The 19,217-nt window shown below is 57.7% G+C and overlaps 1 protein-coding gene across 1 annotated transcript; it reads left to right on the top strand.

Annotated features, from left to right (window-relative positions):
* The first annotated feature begins 1,215 nt into the window (after positions 1 to 1,215).
* On the top strand, positions 1,216 to 19,107 carry TMEM8B (transmembrane protein 8B). Its single transcript, XM_066617385.1, has 14 exons — positions 1,216 to 1,222; positions 2,815 to 2,895; positions 4,633 to 4,822; positions 6,689 to 6,896; positions 8,807 to 8,940; positions 9,415 to 9,686; positions 10,921 to 11,288; positions 11,597 to 11,693; positions 11,818 to 11,941; positions 13,408 to 13,550; positions 14,001 to 14,179; positions 16,183 to 16,329; positions 18,190 to 18,306; positions 18,766 to 19,107. The coding sequence occupies exons 1-14, from the start codon at positions 1,216 to 1,218 to the stop codon at positions 19,105 to 19,107; spliced, it is 2,409 nt and encodes an 802-aa protein (XP_066473482.1).
* Positions 19,108 to 19,217: the final 110 nt, after the last annotated feature.

Below are 19,217 nucleotides of genomic sequence, written 5' to 3' on the forward strand. Positions count from 1 at the left end.
CTGCAGGATGCAGCACATGTCCCATTGGCACTGCTAAGCCAGTGCTGGAAAGCACTGACATAAGGGGTTAGGATTGCGCCCTTAATTCCATAGTCAGGAGGGGCCGTTTAGGCAGCGGTATCTGCCCGAGGTCTTCTGCTGTGAAGACAGATACAAAGAACTCATTTAATTTCTCTGCCATCTCCAAGTCTTCTTTTATCTCCCCTTTCCCTCCCTCACCATCCAGAGGGCCAACCGCTTCCCTGGCGGGTTTCCTGCTTAACATATTGGAAGAAGCTTTTATTATTCCCCTTAATGTTGCTGGCCGTGCGTTCCTCATAGTCTCTCTTGGCCTCCCGTATCACCTTCTTACATTTCTTTTGCCAAAGTTTATGTTCCTTTTTATTCTCATTAGGGCAAGACTTCCATTTACAGACGGAAGACGATACTACGCCCCCAGTATTACATCGCTCCTCAGGCCTGGTAATTTAACCCACAAACATTGTAAGGCGGAGTCGGACCCGCCTTCAATTTCTGCATTGCTGGATTCTACCCCTTCTTTATCATAAATGGCCACCCCACCTCCAACACCCCCCTCCCTTTCCCTCCTGTAGAGTTTATAGCCGGGGATTCCAGTATCCCACTGATTCTCTGCATTCCACCAGGTTTCTGTTATGCCCACGATATCAAAGCTTTCTCAAGTCAGCAGACTTTCCAGTTCTCCCATCTTCACTCAGAGACTTCGGGCATTTGCATAGAAGCATTTGGACATGAAATGCCCCAGGACTGGCTGCTTATTAGCTCCTTTATCCCTAAATCCTCTCACTGTGCCAAACCATCTATCGCATCCTGTCGGCTTTCCCCCAGAGGTCAGTTTAAAAGCTGCTCTGCCACCTTTTTAATGTTATGTGCCACCAGTCTGGTTCCATTCTGGTTCAAGTGAAGCTTGACCCAAAATGTTCCTCAGTTCTTCACAAATCTAAACCCCTCCTCCCTATACCACCATCTCATCCATGCATTGAGACCCCTGATTTTTGCCTGCCTAGCTGACCTTGCGTGTGGAACAGGTAGCACTTCCAAGAACGCTACCTTTGGGGTAGAACACACCACCCTTTGCCATAGTGAGCTGGACCCTGCTGGAGAGAAAAGAGACCACAGGCACTTTGACGTAGGTTGTTCTTGCTCTGAGGTATTGTTGCAGACCGACTCTTGAGGCCCCGCTGTCTCTTGGACAAGATGCTGGGTGAGGGGTGGCTTGCAGCTTCTTGCTAACAAGCACCTTTAAGGCCAGAGCTGATGTTAAAATGGCGTTCCTTTGGTCAGAGTTTTGTGAGGGCTCTTGGCTCACGACATCATCACCCTTGCTGAAGGCATACGCCGCTCCTGGCCTGAGACGTTACCCCCAAAATGGCCCTGTCCGAGGCGACCCCCAGCTGCCCATGGCTTTTGCACAGTCAAAGGCTTCTGCCTCCTGTTTGCCTTCAGGGGCCCCTGCAGCACGCAGTGCACACACTGTGGGGTGGCTACAGCTGTGGGGGGGGGGCAGGAAAGGCTCCAAGACCCTCAAATTTCTTTACTCAGCGTGTGGTCGGTCTGTGGAACTCCTTGCCACAGGATGTGGTGCTGGCGTCTGGCCTAGACGCCTTTAAAAGGGGATTGGACAAGTTTCTGGAGGAAAAATCCATTACGGGGTACAAGCCATGATGTGTATGCGCAACCTCCTGATTTTAGAAATGGGCTATGTCAGAATGCCAGATGCAAGGGAGGGCACCAGGATGAGGTCTCTTGTTATCTGGTGTGCTCCCTGGGGCATTTGGTGGGCCGCTGTGAGATACAGGAAGCTGGACTAGATGGGCCTGTGGCCTGATCCAGTGGGGCTGTTCTTATGTTCTTAAACTACAATTCCCAGGAGGCCTTGCAGGTCTCTTGTTATCTGGTGTGCTCCCTGGGGCATTTGGTGGGCCGCTGTGAGATACAGGAAGCTGGACTAGATGGGCCTATGGCCTGATCCAGTGGGGCTGTTCTTATGTTCTTAAAGGCAGAGTGCAGAGCATTAACTGAAAGCCGGTCAGGCTTTGGGTCTGTGGAGTGGCTGTGGAGGCTGGACTTGGGTGGGCTGAGCTGTCCAGTCTGCTGCTCAGGGCCGAGGTATTTGAGGGAAAGCCTCCTTCCATGTAATCTCCCCTGACCTTTGAAATCATGGGGGGGGGGGGTGCTCTTTTAGGTTTGGGGCTACAAGGTGAAGGGGATGATGGTGAGGAACAGGGCCTTTTTGGTGATGGCACCCCGACTACAGAATTCCCTCCCCTTGAAATTAAGAACTGTTCCCTCTCTGGTGACCTCAAGACATCTTCGCTTAGAGTGGCTGAAATGGCGAGTGCCCACAGTGATTGGGCATGTCCAGACTGCGCTGAACTGCTGCTTAACTGTTTCAACAGAAGACGATCCATTTTTTTGATTTTACTGTTTCAGGGTGTGGGACCTGCTTTGAGGGGGAGCCTCGTATTCGCGAGAGGCAGCAGCAGGCACTGGAGGTTCCATCTCTCAGAGCAAGGACCCAGTTGCCGCCAGGGAGTCCTCAGCAGAGAGTGGGGGGGAGGGGGTTGCCTCAGCCAGGCCCCCCCAGCTGCTAGGGCTTTTTTGGCTCCTAGCCAGTCTTGGCTGGTGGGCAGACTGGGTTCTGCTCCCTCCAGCGGCCTTCGTCCTTGGCCCAGCTGGGCCTTATGCTCCTGACCAGCCCCTCCAGGCCCCGCCCCTTCCTCCATGGGAGGGTTAAAAGGCTGACTGGCCTCTCTCTGGAGCCTGGTATTCCTCCTCCCTTTCCTGGCTGCCCAGGGCAGTGCTGCAGCTGGCCTCGGAGCCTGTCTCCTCCTTGCCTTGAGCCCCCCTCTCGCCCTGCAAGCCGGTTTCCCCCAGGTAAGTCAGGAGGACCCTGGCATGGTTTTATTTCTCATTTAGTATTTTAAGGGCACAATCCTAACCAGGTCTACTCAGAAGTAAGTCCTATTTTGTTCAATGGGGCTTACTCTCAGGAAAGTGTGGTTAGGATTGCAGCCTTATTCTGTTTTTGGATGATTATAAGCCACCTTAGTGCCCTTACTGAGAGAAAAGCAGGGTGAAACTTCATAATAATTCATAATATATTCATAATGTGAAATAATATATCTAAAAATCCATTAAATAAGTAAAGGAAATGATTCCACCAGACAGGGGCCACCTCCTGTCTTTCATCAGTGGGTCCCTGAGCAGGCCTTCCAGCTGGCACGGGACGATAGGAACCCCTAGGGAAAAGGCTGCCTTGGGAACCCAGGCTGGCTACAAAGCAAGAAGGGGGGCGCATCTTGGGAGTTCTCCTGGACTCTCAGTTCTCTGGAGAACCAGGTGGCAGCAGTTGCTAGAAGTGCATTTACCCAGATTAGGCTGGTGTGGTAGCTGAGACCATACCTGAGCTGTTCAGACCTGGCCATGGTGATCCATGCTTTCGTCACCTCGAGATTAACCCTAAAGCGCTCTCCATGGGTCTGAAACAGTTTGGAAACTGTCATTAGTGCAGAATGCTGCGGCTCGGGTAGTTACGGGGTCTAAACGAAATGACTGCTGGATCATTGCTTCAGCAGCTCCACTGGCAGCCCATTCACTTCTGGTCCCAGTTCAGGGTCCTAGTTCCAACCTATAAGGCCCTCCACAATCTGGGCCCAGGTTATCTGAAAGATGGCCTCTGTCCATACATCCCAGCCTTCCCTCTTCGGTCATCTGAGAAGGCTCTTCTACAAGTGCTGCCTTTGTCCCAAGTGAGAGGGGTGGCAGTTCGGGGGCAGGCCTTCTCTGTAGAGGCACCACAACTATGGAATGCCCTCCTAGGGGAACTGAGGACTACTCCCTCCCTCCTGGCTTTTTGGAGAGGGTTCAGAACATGCCTATTTCATCTGGCATTTGGAGTAGATTTTGGCTTTCTGTGCCTCTGAAATGCTGGTGGGACTTGACAGCCTCTCTGGACTTATTTGTATCCCCAGTGGCTCAACAATACGTGCTTTGTTTTGTTTTTATGTTTCACTGTCTAATGTTAAAATTAATGTTTTTAATTTCCTGCTATTATCTTCTTACCTGTTATGATACTTTGTACTTTAGTATGGAGCATAGTCAGCTGCTCTGGACATTTGCTTTGGCCTAGGAAAGTCGAGATATAAGTTTCTCAAATAAATAAATAAAACAAATCTTGTTGCCACTGCCTTGCACCTGGCATTCGGAGGTCGCCTACCTCTAAAACTTGGAGGTTGCACATACCCAACATGGCTTGTAACCTGTGCTGGATTTTCCTCCATCAGTCTGTCCAGTCCCCTTTAAAAGACATCTAGGACAGACACCATCACCACATTCTGTGGCGAGGAGTTCCACACATTAATTACATATTGCTCCCCCCAGGTGTCCTCTCAGCCCCATATGGGAGGGTGACAGGCTTAATTCCTCTTGGGTGCTGGCTGGATCCTGACCGTCAAATGATGGTGTGGCTGGCTGGGGGAGGAGTTACACCTGTGTGGACAAACTGCACTGGAGGGGATGGGGGGAAAGAAATTCTTCTTCTTCTGAGAAGGCAGGCTGTGGCCCACGGCAGGCTCCTTGACATTGGCTGAGCCTCCCTCCTCTCTCTCCTAGATGGGCTCTTTGTCACAGACTATTTCACCCGGACACCCCGCAAGCTGAACCCCTTCCGGTCCTTCGCCAGCATCGAGCTCTTCCATTTCCGTGTCCCTGAGGACACCGTGGTGGCCGTCTGGAACCTCATCACCTTCAAAGAGCAGGGCGGTACCTTTGGGGACCAGTGCCCAGATCGGAGCATTACTGTGTGAGTTGGGAGGGAGAGGAGGGGGTCCTCTGCCTCCGGTGCATGTCTCAGACCCAGGCAGATGACACTGAGGTGGCTTCCCCGTTCCCAGAAACAAAGGACTGGAAGAAGGAAGGGGTTGCTCATGCCACGGAACTGCCAAGCAAGCTTTAAGGTGCCATGTATTTCCCACCCCCACTGCTAGAACACTGTCTTCTGCCAGAGGCATGAGGAGTCAGTCCAGTCCCAAGTGGACACCGGATGCCCCCAGGTAACCCTTGCAAATAAGGGGTGGGGTTTCCACCCCAAAGTAGCCCTCAGGCTACCCCATTTCAGATACCACTAACCCCCAAGAGGCATGGTGGCAAAGAGGCATTGTGCAGGATGCTGCCAGCTGCATTGCCCCCCCCCCCGCCAGCCCAGTGAAATCAGATGCATGTGGAAGAACAAGGAACTGGCACAGTGGAAGCTTTGGGCAGCCACGAATGTGGCCACGCCCACCTGGCAGCACTAGATCCAGGGCAGTCCAATGCTTTGCTTTGTAGAAGGTGCTGCCAAATGTGCTGCCCCCAGTCCTGTCACACCCTGTGCACATTTGCAAGAATACCCGCCCCCCCCAAAATACGCGTTCAGCCCATAGCAATGCAGGTGCCAGCCCAATCGGGAGGAGGCTGTCCTCAGTGAGATGCGCTGCCTTGTGCGTGACTCAGGGCTGTGCTTCTGTGCAGGACACTGCCAGACTCCTTGCCCCCGGGCCAGAACTGCCTGGCAGGGTTCTCTACTCAGGAGGCACCCAAAACCGGCCAGTGCTGGGCCAGGGAGCCTGGCTGGGCTGAGCAGGCTGAGAGGCCGTGGATCCCCGGATACTCCAGTGCTCCCCTCCCTCTCCAGGCAATAGCACCCCGCTGCTTCCTCGAGGGGTCCCCTCCTCCTTCCCAGGAGCTCTGGCTCTTTCCGAGCGCCAGAGCCCCCCACTGTGCTAACAGAGAGCATTCTCTTCTCTGCCTGAGACACAGAGCAGGTATGCTGCGGAAAGGAGCTCCTTGGGCGACAGTCTGGCCCCTGCTAGGCCCCCCCCCCCATCAGGTATCAGTGGCCTCAACCTGCTCAGTCAGCTGGACAAGATTCTTTAGGGAGGGGCTCCTACCAAAATACAGGGGCTGCTTAGGAACTGGAAGTTCTCCCATCCATTTGAAGTACACAAAGCAGTTAGCAAAGTCAAAGCGGCTGACAGCAGAAGACGGGTTCGCGCGACATGCTGCGCCATAGCAGGGTAGGATTAGGCCCACCTGCCAAACATGACACTAGTGCAATAGCATGTTTGGCACAACACTGCGGGGCCACCGAAAACCCTCGTGGAAGTGAGTGCCACGGTGTTCGCTGGGACTGGCTCCCAAGGAAGCGCGCATGGGAGTGCTGCTGTCAGGTCAGGGCCCTGGGGCCAGCCGTCGGAGTGACAGCACTCTAGGAGAAAGGCCCTTGTGAGAGGAGGGAAGGGCCAGGCGTCCAAGGGCTGAGCACACTCCTCCCACCCCCTCCCCCTGCACCTCCACACCTCTCCAGGTGTGCTGGAGGATGAAACAACTCACACCCTGCCGGCAACCAAGCAGGCCTGCCTGGAACTCCACTTCTCTGCTGCTGGTGACACCCAGAGGAGGGAGGTCACTGTTGCCAGGCCCCTTCCAGCAAGGGGGTCCCAGTCCTTCTCCCTGTGGAAGGACAGGCGGGCTTGGTGGGCAGGTCTTGGGGGCAGCACCAGGGACAGCTGGAAGATGGGCTCTGGGAACCACAGTGGAGCCGGGACACCCTTTAGCAGCACCGCACAGCACACAGCCCCGACTCAGGCCACCTGGCCCATGGCTGCTCTGACTTCTCTGTCCCTGACAGGTATTTCCGCTCTGGAGCACCGCCTGTCGTTAGCCCTCTGCAGAGCCACTTCCCCAGGGACACAGCTGTGCCGGGCTCTTTTGCCCTCACTCTCACCTGGACCCTGCCAAACAGGACCACAGGGGTCTTCAACATCACGAGCCCCCTGCCTGGGGACTGGTTCCTGGCTGCTCACTTGCCCAAGGAGCAGGGCAAGATCTCTGTTAAGGTGAGGCTGCAGAAAAGGTAATTTTGCTCTCTGGGTCCCGGCACGTGGGTGGGGCTAAGCTGGTGGCCGTTGGGGGCAGGTACACTTTGGGACAGGAAAGGAGTTCCGAGATGTCCACTTCTGGTGAGCAGAAGTAGTGGAGGTGAGACCCAGTACAGGCACATCACCCTGTGCCTCCTGAAGGGGTCATAAGAACATGTGCTTCATGTGGGAGGATCTCAGTCTCAGTGACTGATGGAGTCAAAAGGCTCCTGGGGTTTGGGGGACCCCGTTCTGTGGGGAGCTGCCGCCATTGAGGACCAGTGGCCCAGCCCAGTCCTGGCCCAGCCCCTTCCCACGCTTGTGGGGGTGTGGCTCCTTGCTGCGTGGGTGCTCTCCCCCTTCTGTGACTGGTAGACAGGCTGCTGCCTCTTCCCTCGGGCACCAAAGGAGTGCAAGGCCAGCGGCTCTGCTGCTCACACCTCCGGCCTGCAGATGGTAGCCCAGGAGAGTGCGGGGACAGCCAGGGACGCTGCTGGCAGTCCTGGCAGTCCACCCCTCCTGGCCCTGGCAAAGCCCCCAGGGGTGGCTCTGGAGTCCCCTGACTGCAGGCATCGCAGGGGCCGTGGTGTGAGTCATGGAGGCTGGTGGTGTCTCCTTTTCCTGCTTTCTTATTCACAAGCCCTGCACCGGGGGGGGGGGGGGTTCTCATGTCAGAGACTTGTGAGATGTGGGGCAAACGAGGGAGGCAGTTGTCTTCCAGACAGCAGGGCTAGAGTGCTCCGTGACCCTCTTTCTACTGTCCACCACAGTCTGTCTCATGGGCAGGTCAGCCCTGGCATGACTGCTACTCCTTGCACTTTGGGTGTCCAGCCCCTTGTGGGCATCAGGGTACTGTATCCTGGCTTTGTGACTGACCATGTGTTCTCTCCCCATTGTGGGGGTGATGATCCCCCCTCAGCCCAGTTCCTCACCCCCCCCAAGAAGTTCCTTGGCTCTACTGCCATCTCTGAGCAAAGCCCCCCCCCCCCCAAAAAAAAACAAAACAACAACACTTGACTCTTGCTCTGGATAGAGTGTGATTCCTTTTGGCTCAGGGAGCCACTTGGCCATTTGATTTTATCTGTAAACTGCTTTGTGAACACTTTTTGCTGGAAAGCAGTATAGAAATCCTCTAAATCAGTGTTTCCCAAACTGTAGGCCAGGACCCACCAATGGGTTGTGAGCTGATTTTTGGTGAGTTGCAAAAAGTTTTTGAAACATTAAAAAAAGCACTCTTACCCAGTTTGTAGTAGGAAATAGTTAGCTGATATGAGGTCATCTTCATACCCCTAAATTAAGATGTCACATTTTCCAATTTTCACTAGCAACTGGTGTGCCACAGATTACATGTGAACCCAGTTTCAACCTTTTTTCTGGCCTGGAAGTCCTTAATTGCACATCTTGCATCTTGTTCAACCTGCTGGGTGTCCTGGAATGACAGTGAAGGTTTGGGAGAACAGTCTTTGAACTCCATTTCTAGGAAGAATCTAGCAAATGTCTACACACATATACAGTATGTAAGGTTTTTAGCAGCCGCAGGAGCACAGGACCCTGATGGTTGTTAATTGATTATTAATTATTATTAATAAATAATTTCTTTCTAGATCTTTTTTTGCCTAGTGGATTGCGATAGATGGCTGTTTTTAAAAGTGGGCCCCAGTGCTAAAATGTTTGGGAAGCACCGTTCTGAATAGCAATTGTCTTGTTTACTGCCCAGAGAGGTCCTGGGTGGCTTGTCACCAGACAACAGTGTGCATTGTTGAAGAGCGTGCCTAGAAACCTGGATGCCAGCAGGCCCTGGCCGGGCATGGCACGGAAAGGCCTGGCAGTGGACCTGGTCGCTTGCCAGAGCATCGCTCTCACTGTGTCTGCCTCTCTCCCACTAACAGGGCCTTGCTGAAGACTGCCAGTATCTCTTCCAGCCCCAACTCATTGTCCAGCGGCTGGTGGGCATCGGGGTGCTGTATCCTGGCTTTGTGACTGACCATGTGCTCTCTCCCCACAACCGGTCCCTGTTGTACAAGTGAGTGCTGCACAGGTGGGAAGGGGGGGAACAGGACTGCAAAGGCTCCCACTTCTTGTGGTCTCCTGTGCCGCTGCAGCTCCAGTGGCGGAGAGGCTCCGGTAGGAGGAGTGCAGGCCGAGGAGTTCACAGAATGGGAGCGGGAACACTGGCACTGAGGCGCAGTAGCAAGTAGTGCGCCCCCACTTCCGTCCTTGGTAGGCTGCAGGAGCCTCAGCTTCCCGGCCCCTGACCTTTGCTCGGCTTTCCCAACCTAAGTAGCAGCCCGGAGGGCCAGAAAGGTCTCCCTTTTTGAAAAAGAAAAAGCCAACAGAATGCTGAGATGTTGCGGTTGCAGAATTCTGCCCTGGCCCTCAGTGCAGTCAACTGTGGGTTCCCCACACAAGCACTGCTCTGGGGACAGACTCTTCAGCTCTTGGGGGAACATCAGGGCTGGTGGCCCCCCGTGACCCGCACCTTTCTTTCTGCCACCAGGGTCTTCGTCCCCAGCTACACCTCCCGGATGCTGCTGCAGCTTTGGAACTGCCAGAGTGCCAACCGGAGTGGGGAGGGTTGCCCCCTGTGGTTGAAGGTGAGGGGCAAGGCCCCCCCTCTGCACAACTCCACTGCCCTGGACTGCCGGGAACGTGCAGCCTGCCGCCTGGCCCTCGAGCTCCCCTTCTGGCAGAACTGGTACTACGTGCTGGTGGAGAAGCACCCGGGGGTGGCCAGCCACGTTGGCTTCCAGCTGCTGGTTCAGCTGAAGGGTGAGTAGGGGGCCTGCAGAGCCAAGAGGCACAAGGCTTCAGGCACATGGGCCTCGGGGTGTCACATGGGAATCTAGAGATGTCCCCCCAAACTGGAAACTCAGCCCAAGAAAGAGCAGACCATGGGGGGGGGGTTTCGTTTTCTGTTAATGCAGATACACGGAGAAGGAAGGCCCAGGCAGGACAGAGACCCTGGGAGGGCTTTTGAGACTCTCCTGCTCAGGCCACTTTTCTGTTCAAATGGCACTCAAGGGCGCTGCAGAGGCCAAAAATACCCATCAGGGACACAACAGGGAAAAACGTGAGGAGCAGCCCTTGTGGACCAGGCCAAGGCTGGCATAGCTGGTGCCAGACACCCCCCAGCAGGGCTGGCCACAGCCCTTCCATACTCTCACGCCCTAGAAACGGATGCCTGGGCTGTCAGGGAGGTGGCCGCTATCAGGATGAAGAAGGGGTGGCTTGTCTGCCGACAGGCGCTGGCTGTCTCTCCTTGGCCACCGCGCCAGGCAGGGACTGTGCCCAGAAGATGCAACTGTTGGCAAATACCAGCCAGTCCCAGGCAATGGACAATCCCAGAGCAGGGGTCCAGGGGAAGACCCCTGGCCTGGGGGGGGAGGCCCTGCCTTGCAGGAGCCCCGCTGAGCCTCCATGTCTTCCAGGTCTAGGAGTGGATCTACTGGGGAGGCAGGCAGAGGGGAGCTGGAGGCAGCGGTGAGGATGGAGGCGGGTCTTCTGGCAGGGCAGTGAAGAGTGGGGGGCCACGCTTCCAGGAATGCAGGCCCTTCTCCCTGAGGGTGCGTGGGGACAGTTGCACAGCTGCGGGGGTCGCAGGACCCACGGTTGGCAGGAGTGCCACTCTGCACTTGTGCGGCCGTGCTGAGACTGGCTGTGGCCGCTGGGGGTGATGCTGCCCACTTTCTCAGAGGTGGGCGGCGTGACTGTCCTGCCCAGACAGGCTGCAGTGGCTGCAACCCGCCTGGGTCTTGCAGCAACGTGACCCGCTTCTGAGCAAGCAGGCGGCACAGCTGTGGGCAGCGCGAGGCGCACAGTCCCACTCAGACTGGCTGTGATTCTGCGCAGCTGGAGGAGATGTCATTAAGTCACTTCCGGGTTGGGGGCAGTGCGAGTTGTGCCCCAGAATGGCATGCAGATGAGCTGCGCCACTGGAGGGGGTGGTTGTGGTGCGGGGCTGCTGGGAAGTGGTTGCTGCCTGACTGCTCCTTCCTGCCCACAGACTGCACCCGGACAGGCCTGACCCGTGCCCCCTTCCAGCTGCCTGGCTCCAGTCTGAATATGCCGCACTCCTTTGGTGCCCCAGGGGGGCTGGCCCTGGCGGACAGCCCAGCCCCCCCTCCCCCAAACAGCACCCCACCCCACAGCCCTGAGCCCCCCTCCACCCCCCCTCCTGGGACCGGGGAGCTCTGCTGGCCCCCCATCCGGCCCACCCTGCGCAACGAATTGGATACCTTCTCAGTGCACTTCTACATCTTCTTTGGCCCCAACGTCTCAGTGCCCCCTGACCGGCCAGCCGTCTTCGCCGTCCACCTCTTGCCTGTGCTGGACAGCGGCGGGGTCCTCAACCTGGAGCTCCGGCTGAACGTGGTGAGTCCCGTGGGCCAGTGTGGGTGGGGATCCCGGGGCAGCAGAGCAGCTGTGGGGACGAAGGGCGGTGTGCGGTGCCACTCTGTGCCGACACGTCCTCAGAGGGCGGTGGTCTGTCCGGGCTGGGCAAGGCGCGCCGGGGCTGGCTCCTCAGCAGGCAGTGGCTGCTTGCGTTCAGCCCTCATAGTTGGATGAAGATGGGGGGCTGGAGGCAGGCAGGGTCCCTCTGGGGGACATCACACACACATGCCAGTCCTGGGTGACCCTTGCAGCAGCCCCCTGACACCCGGTCCCTGTTGCCTCTGCAGTCCTCTCTGCGCGGGGAGAACGCCACTGTCTTCGCCTGTCTGAACCACGAGGTGCCTCTGGCCTCAGGGGAGCGCACCTTTGTCACCTGCAAAACAGGTGAGGCCAGGCGAGAGAGGAGGGAGCGTCTCACTTTTGAGCTGCTGGCTGTGCCGAGAGTGAAGTGGTGGGTGGGACACTGGTGACCTGAGCCCCCGACCCAGCTTCTGCCTTTTCTTGGCAGAGCTGCTGGCTGGTTTCCTTCTGTCCCTCAACGCCTCAGCCCCCCTCAACCGGCTGCGGATTCCCTACCCGCAGACTGGCAACTGGTACCTGAGTCTTCGTTCCCTCTGCACCACGGACCGCGGGTAAGGCCAGCTACTCCTGGGCTCTTCCTCCTCCCCTCCACCAGGCACTCACTGGAAGGAGGGCTCTCCCCCAGCCCCCTCCCCAGTTGAAAAGAACCCACTGAAGTCTGCAGCCCACATGACACAGCTCTCTATGTTTGCCTGGTTGATACTGAGGTGGTTAGGGATGGGAATGGACAAGGAAGACTCCCCCTGCGCCCCCACACCAGTCACTGGGGATGCTGGGCCACCTCTCCTGGCTGTTTGCTTCCAGCTTCTGAAGAGTCCCTTCTCCAACTACCCAGCCTGGCTCCTTCTGTGCCCATTCACCCCCTCACCACCACTGCAAAGGGGTGCCCTTGAGGACCTGCCTCAGGCCGTCCTCATCACCCGGGTACACTCCCCCATCACTTGCAGGCAGAAATGAGGTGGGCCTGATCCTGGAGGAAAGCATTCCAGGTGTGCTGGGGCGGGTGTGTGCTTGTGTCACCCTTGGATGCTGCCCAGAGTGAGCTGGATACTCCTGCAAAACTCTCTGGCCAGAGGTGTCTCCATGCACAGGGTGGGCCAGGTGTCGAGAGAGCCCCCACCCGACACAATCAAACAAACAGGAGTCCCAGGCAGCATAAAAAGAGGCGGGGGAAGGCACAGAGGGGTGGGGGACACTGCGTTTCTGGCTGTACTCCCTAGTCTTGCTGGCTGGGCAGGGATGCCCACGGAATGTAGTCCTCTCTAGAGGACTGCAGGAGCCCCGGAGCTCAGCAAGGCCCAAAGAGAGACTCTCAGAGGCCCATCCGGCCTGGCTTGCAGCACAACCAAACCAAGCCAGAGGCACCATTCCAGGCCAGGACCAGCTCGCCCTCCTTCCTCAGAGGGTTCCCTGCCAAGGAGAAATGTTCAAGGTCTACAAAGCAGCAAGGACTCGAGCCTTCAGGGCCTGCAGCCTACTTCAGCAGCTGCATGCCCTGCGCAGCTCAATGCCTTTATAAAAGACCCCTTGAGGAGGAGGCAGAGCCGCTGCGCATGACATTTGCAGATCACGCGCAGCTGGGGCTGGGCGAGGGAAATACCTGGCGCCTTGGAAGACCGAGTCAGGGTTCCGAAGGATCTGGACAGGCTTCGCGATCAGTGGGTGCAAATCAACAAGATGGTCAGTGGAGGCACATAGGAAGTCCTGTCTGCACACAGGCACAAAAACACAGGGATCCAAGTCCTGGGCGGAGGGACCCAGTCTTGGCCCAGGTGCCAGCTGGGCATCTTCATGAGCCACGGGGAGGACATGGGGAGCTGCTGCGGGCGCACAGTGATTTGGGAGGGTTGACAGAAGGTGGGGGCAGAGGACACAGCAGGATCACCAGCACTTCTCCGCACCTGCCCTTCCTCACATTCAGATGCCTGCAGAGAAGCACTCGCCTCTGCCCAAGTTCCTGTCTGTGCAGCGATCGCCTGCCTGGCCTGGCGCTGACCGCCGGTCTTCCCCCCTCCAGGCTAGAACCATGTGGGAACATGACAGCTGAGGTCTACCTTCGAACGTACCTCTCGCCCTGCATCAACGACTGTGGCCCTTACGGCCAGTGCAAGCTGCTGCGCACCAACAACTACCTGTACGCCGCCTGCGAATGCAAAGCTGGTGAGTGCAGCGGACGCCTGCCCTGCCACGCACTCCCTTGCGGCCACACTGGCCGACCCACCAAGTCTCAGCACACATCTGCCGGGCCTTCTTTTTCCAGATGTGCAGGAGCTGGTTTCTATTAGATAGCCACGAGGAAGGTGCGCTCTGCACATGCTCACAGGCACGCACCATTCCTTCGTGCATTCCAGGGGCCAGAGTGGGTCCCAACTGAGCCCTGTGCAGGCCTTTCTTGCAGATGGTTCTTCAGTGGGCCTGCATCCCCGTAAGGAGAGCATCCTGGCCCCTTTTCAGAGTTGCTCAGAGGTGTGGCCCACCCAAGCACCTGCTCCAGGAGGACCTGTGAAGCCAGAGCAGCACTTATGAGGGAGGGGCAGTTCCATGCGTGGGCGCAGAACGAGGGCCCCCAGATGTCAGCCTCCAACTTCCTCTCCCCCCCCCCCCGCACAGGCTGGAGTGGCTGGGGCTGCACCGACAATGCAGCCGCCTTCTCCTACGGGTTCCAGCTGCTCTCCACACTCCTCCTCTGCCTGAGCAATCTCATGTTCATCCCGCCAGTGGTGATCGCCATGCGCAGCAACTATCTCCTGGAGGCCGCCGTCTACATCTTCACAATGTTCTTCTCCACTGTGAGTGGTGGTGGGAGGGGATCCAATGGCAGTTCTCCCCACCACACCTGTCAGCATTTTGGGGGAGCCCAGAGGCAGAAAGAGCAGGGAGAAGCAGGTCTCAAGGAAGAGCTCACACACCCCAGGGCCAAGCCTTTGCTCTTGCACAGGACTCGGCCAGGCGCGGTCTCCCCCCCCCCCCCGAAAAGTGCCATCTGCTGTGCTGCTTGGCCTCTGCTATCCTTTCAGGCTGGCACCACAGTCTGTGCACCTAAGTCAAGGCCTGGGACAGGGCCAAAGCCCTCCCCAGCATAGTACGGGTTACAAGCCATGATGTGTATGCGCAACCTCCTGATTTTAGAAATGGGCTATGTCAGAATGCCAGATGCAAGGGAGGGCACCAGGATGCAGGTCTCTTGTTATCTGGTGTGCTCCCTGGGGCATTTGGTGGGCTGCTGTGAGACACAGGAAGCTGGACCAGATGGTTCTATGGCCTGATCCAGTGGGGCTGTTCTTATGTTCTTAACTACAATTCCCAGGAAGCCTTGCAGGTCTCTAGTTATCTGGTGTGCTCTCTGGGGCATTTGGTGGGCCGCTGTGAGATACAGGAAGCTGGACTAGATGGGCCTCTGGCCTGATCCAGTGGGGCTGTTCTTATGTTCAATAATGTGATGGGCAAAGGAGTCCCTCTTGTCCATCATAAATCACCTGCCCATCCATTTCATTGGATGACCCAGCCTGGTTCTTGTGTTGGGAGGGGGAGAGCTTTCCTGGGAGCTCACGGGCGGGGTGGGGTGTCTTCAGTTTTGCCATGTCCTTGGGTAAGAGCTTTTGGGACTTGCAGGTTGGGCCCTGGAGTCCACCAGCTTCCCAAAGCATAAGAACATGTTGACAAAGGGGTCATGGTGGTTGTTGGGGGGGGGGCTTGGAGGTAGGCTTCCTGGGAGCCCTCAGACCTGGGGTCAGGGCTTCCTCTGCCGATTCCTGGGGGAGTTCTAGGCAGAGGGGCGGTTTGCTCCTCCCCTCCTCACTAGCCTTTCTTGAGTGCTTTTTTGGGTGCTGGGCTGCAATGCCCTCTGCTGTTTTCTGCTGCCTGGAGCCTTTGCAAGGTCTGAGGTTTACAGGCCACTCCTTGCAGCTCAGTGGTCTCTCCTGCTGCTGGTGAGGCAGAAACAGCCAGGTTAGGGGACCAGAGTCTGGTATGCCTTCTTTGCCCCTCTCTGGGAAAGGTGGTTTGGGCCTCTCCCTGAAGTGGGTCCACAGAGGCTCCTCTCCCCACAGCCCAACCCATGGGCAGGGAAGGGGAGGAGCAACTCAACTGGAACCCGGCCATGGGCTCCCTCATGCTGGCTACCAAGGCAAGGGTGGTCTGGGGGTGGGGGAGCCCCTCCCCAGGGTGTGCTTCAGTCATGTGATCCTGCCCGCTACCAGATGGAGGGGCTTCCACATGCAAAGGCAGAGCCATCCTGGGGAACCACTGGAGAATGGGGCAGGTTGGCCCAGGGGGCACTTAGAGTCAAATGCTATCCCTATTGCATGATGCAGTGCACACCCCATTGGCTCGGCTGCATCGGTTCTGGAAAGCTGGGTAGGATTGGGCCCCAGTCGAAGGGGTGCTTCTGGAGCCCTCCGCCATCTGCGCTGGGTGTCAACCCCCTGAATGTTTCCGTGTGGGCTGCTGGCAGGCCACCCCACTGCTTGCCCCATTTCAGATCATTGACCAACAAGTCAAACGGCACCAGTCCTTGGAGGGCTTTTTGTTGCTCTCTGCTGTGCAAAGTGGTCCTTTAGAAATGGAGCTGTGGTGGGGCAGGGGTGGGCTGGGGGAGGACCCTCACAGCTCCTGCCTGTGCCCAGAGAAGGCACCACGTCAGGCTGAGAGTCCGCACCCTGGAGAGCAGGCTGGCCGGGCCTGGCACGAGCTCCGCAGTCTCCCCTGGATCCACAGGGCGGCCTGCCTGGGAGTCTGCACTGGGGGCTTGGGCATGCTGAGCAGGAGGCTGACCCCTGCCTTCCCCCACCAGTTCTACCACGCCTGCGACCAGCCGGGCATCGTGGTCTTCTGCATCATGGACTACGACGTGCTGCAGTTCTGCGACTTCCTTGGGTCCCTCATGTCCGTCTGGGTCACTGTCATTGCCATGGCCCGACTCCAGCCAGTGGTCAAGCAGGTGAGGCTTGGGGCAGCGGGACGCAATCAGCCGCACAACAGTGCAGTCAGACACGCATGTGCCTTGTGGCCAGCAGGAGCTGTCAGGGAACCAGGCGGGGCGGAGGGAGCTGCCCGGCTGGTCGCTGGACTCTGTGGGCAGAGCTTGCCCCACTGTTGCTCCGGCAGCCACACCCGCTGAGCCCAATTCAGGGTGTTGGTGAAGACCTGCAAAGCCCTCTGCGGCATAGGGCTGGGATACCCCAAAGACGGCCTTATAATCTGGCTCATCAAGTGCAGTTATCAGAGAGGGCCCTGCTTGGGCTACAAGGAGCTGGTGGGGAGGTGCAGGGCCTTCTCTGATGTGGCACCTTATCTCTGAAGCCAACTGCCAGAACATCTGAGGACAGCCTCCTCTTTCTTGGTTTCCGGCAGGGTCTAAAAACTTGCTTATTAAACTTGTCTTCTGGGGAGGAACCTCCCGGGGACGCTTTTCATCTCCAGTTGCTGCTTTTGGCTTTTATGCTGTTGTAGCTGTTTTTTATAGTTTTATCCGTGTTGTTCAATCTTGTATTTTTAAAATGTTTTTATTTTTTGTATTATTATTTGTTGTACATTGTCTTGAGCATCGGTCAGGTGGTATATAAATCTTTTAAATAGTAGTAGGAGTAGGAGTAATGAGCAAAAAAGCTGCTCTTGCTGCCTTTCCTCTTAAAAGCCAAGTTTCCCAAGGCAGTTAGGAATAATCCTCCCCCCCCCCCCACTGAGCTCTGAGTTGCCTCACCAGTCATGTGCTGCCCCACCGAGCTGACTGGCAAGCCCATGTAGGACCTGGGCAAGGCGCGGAGGGGGCTGGTGCAGTGTCCTGGACGTGGACTCCAAGCAGAGCCTTTTCCAGCACCCCTGGGGTTCTGCCAAGGATGAACCTGGAGCCTCCCCAAAATGGGGGTGGAAGCCAAGGCAGGAGGAGCTGGTGGGAAGTCAGGAGCACAGAGAACAAGGCCAACGGTCAGCATACACATGGGGTGGGGGTGGCAGGGGACAGGCAGTGCTGCTGTCCTGGGCTGCAGCTCCTCGGCACCTCCTGTAGCCTGCAGAGGAGTGGGGCTATGACGTGTGCCTTCAGCTGAGGGGGCGTGCAGCAGTGCAGCTTGGCAGGTGCAGCTTCAGGACCACGGAAGTTGGAGGAGTCTGGACTAGGCAGGCCCTTGTGCTGCAGCAGCCAGCCCTGCAGAGGAGTCTCCTCGGCTCTGGCCTTCTGCTGCAACTCTCCCCTGGGAGGTCAGGGGTGGGGGCGGGACGCTCTTGTGGGGGTCAGGCCTCCACTGCCTGCTGGCCTGTTTCTGTGTGTGTGGCTCAGATCCGATCCTTCCTCCGAGGAGCTCCAGCCAGCCTGTGCGGCTGTCCCCTGACACTTCGGCCTTCTCATTAACCTCCAAGGAAAATGTGGCCGAGAGGGCTGTACCTGACCCAGGAAGCTTGGTGACCAAGTGAAGATTTGAACCCAGGGCGGCGCCTCAGACCTGACCTTGGCCTCGGGCACCCCAGGGCCAGAAACCAGGAAGGTGGCAGGTGCTTTTGGAGTCCAAAAAAAGAAGGCCCGAGAGACGAGGAAGTGAGAGTTGCTGGGCTGCCACCAGCCAGGGCAGGAAGAGAGCGCAGGGGAGAGTCCGGCCTGCCAGCTCTGCTCTCCTGCAGTTCCAAGGGCGTCAGTCTCCCTATTAGCACTGCGGCCTGGGATTCTGCCCCTCCCCCGAGAGGCAGGGACTGGCCCAGGGTCTTGTCTGCTCCAACCCCGCAGGTCACCCCTGAGGCCTAGACCTTCCCCCAGGGAGGAACCCCTGGGGGCTCACCCTGCCATCTCCTCTGCTTCCTTGGGCAGGTGCTGTACCTCCTGGGTGCGATGCTGCTCTCCATGGCGCTGCAGCTGGATCGCCACGGCCTCTGGAACCTGCTGGGCCCCAGCCTCTTCGCTCTGGGGATCATGGCCGTGGCTTGGGTAAGGGCACTGGGTCCAGTCTCGGCTCCCTGCCCCCCCCCCCCACAGAAGGAGCGGGCAAAGCAGCCTGTGGAAGGCAGTCCAGTTGAGCGACTGGCTGAACCCTGACCTCTGGTCCGTTTGCCTGTCCAAGGACGGGAACTGCAGCTGCAGTTCAGGAAAGAGACACCGTTCCAGGGTGAGGGTGGAGGCTTCTGACCCCTTTCTTCAAGAATTGGGCGGGGGTGTTCAGTGTCTCCTGGGTTTTCAGTCACAGAACTCCTATGTGGTGCCTCAGTGGCCCTGTCGGCAGTCACGAGGCCGTTGGCTGCAGTGAGCACAGAAAGAGCTTTGCAAGGGAGTTGAAGGGCGTGGCCCCCTGCCTGGTGATAGGGGTCTGGGACATGCAGCCCCGGAAGGGAGTTCGAGAAGGGTCCCTATCCTTCCTGGCCCCAACACTCTTCCTCCCTCTGCCCACAGGCCGCCCGCAGCATCCGCCGGCGACACTGCTACCCGCCGACGTGGCAGCGCTGGACGTTCTGCCTTCTGCCTGGAGCGCTGATCGCAGCCTCCGCAGTGCTGCTCTACGCCTTCGTGGAGACCGAGGAGAACTACTTCTACATCCACAGCATCTGGCACATGCTGATTGCGGGCAGCGTGGGCTTCTTGTTGCCCCCCCGCGCCAAGCCCGATGCCAGCCTGGCCAGCCCCCTGCCTCGCCGGAAGGGCTGCGGCTACCAGCTCTGCATCAACGAGCAGGAAGAGCTGGGCCTGGTAGACCCCGGGGCAGGGGCGTCTGTCACCAGCGTCTGCACCAGCTGATAGGCGGGCACTGCTTTGTGGGGACTTTGGACAGACTGGGGCTCTTTTCTCTTGGGGGGGGCAGTCCTATAGCCAAGCACCCACCACTGGGACATTGTGCCAACCCCCCC

Source organism: Tiliqua scincoides, chromosome 2 (genome assembly GCF_035046505.1).
Source record: "Tiliqua scincoides isolate rTilSci1 chromosome 2, rTilSci1.hap2, whole genome shotgun sequence".
Classification (NCBI taxonomy): Eukaryota; Metazoa; Chordata; class Lepidosauria; order Squamata; family Scincidae; genus Tiliqua; species Tiliqua scincoides.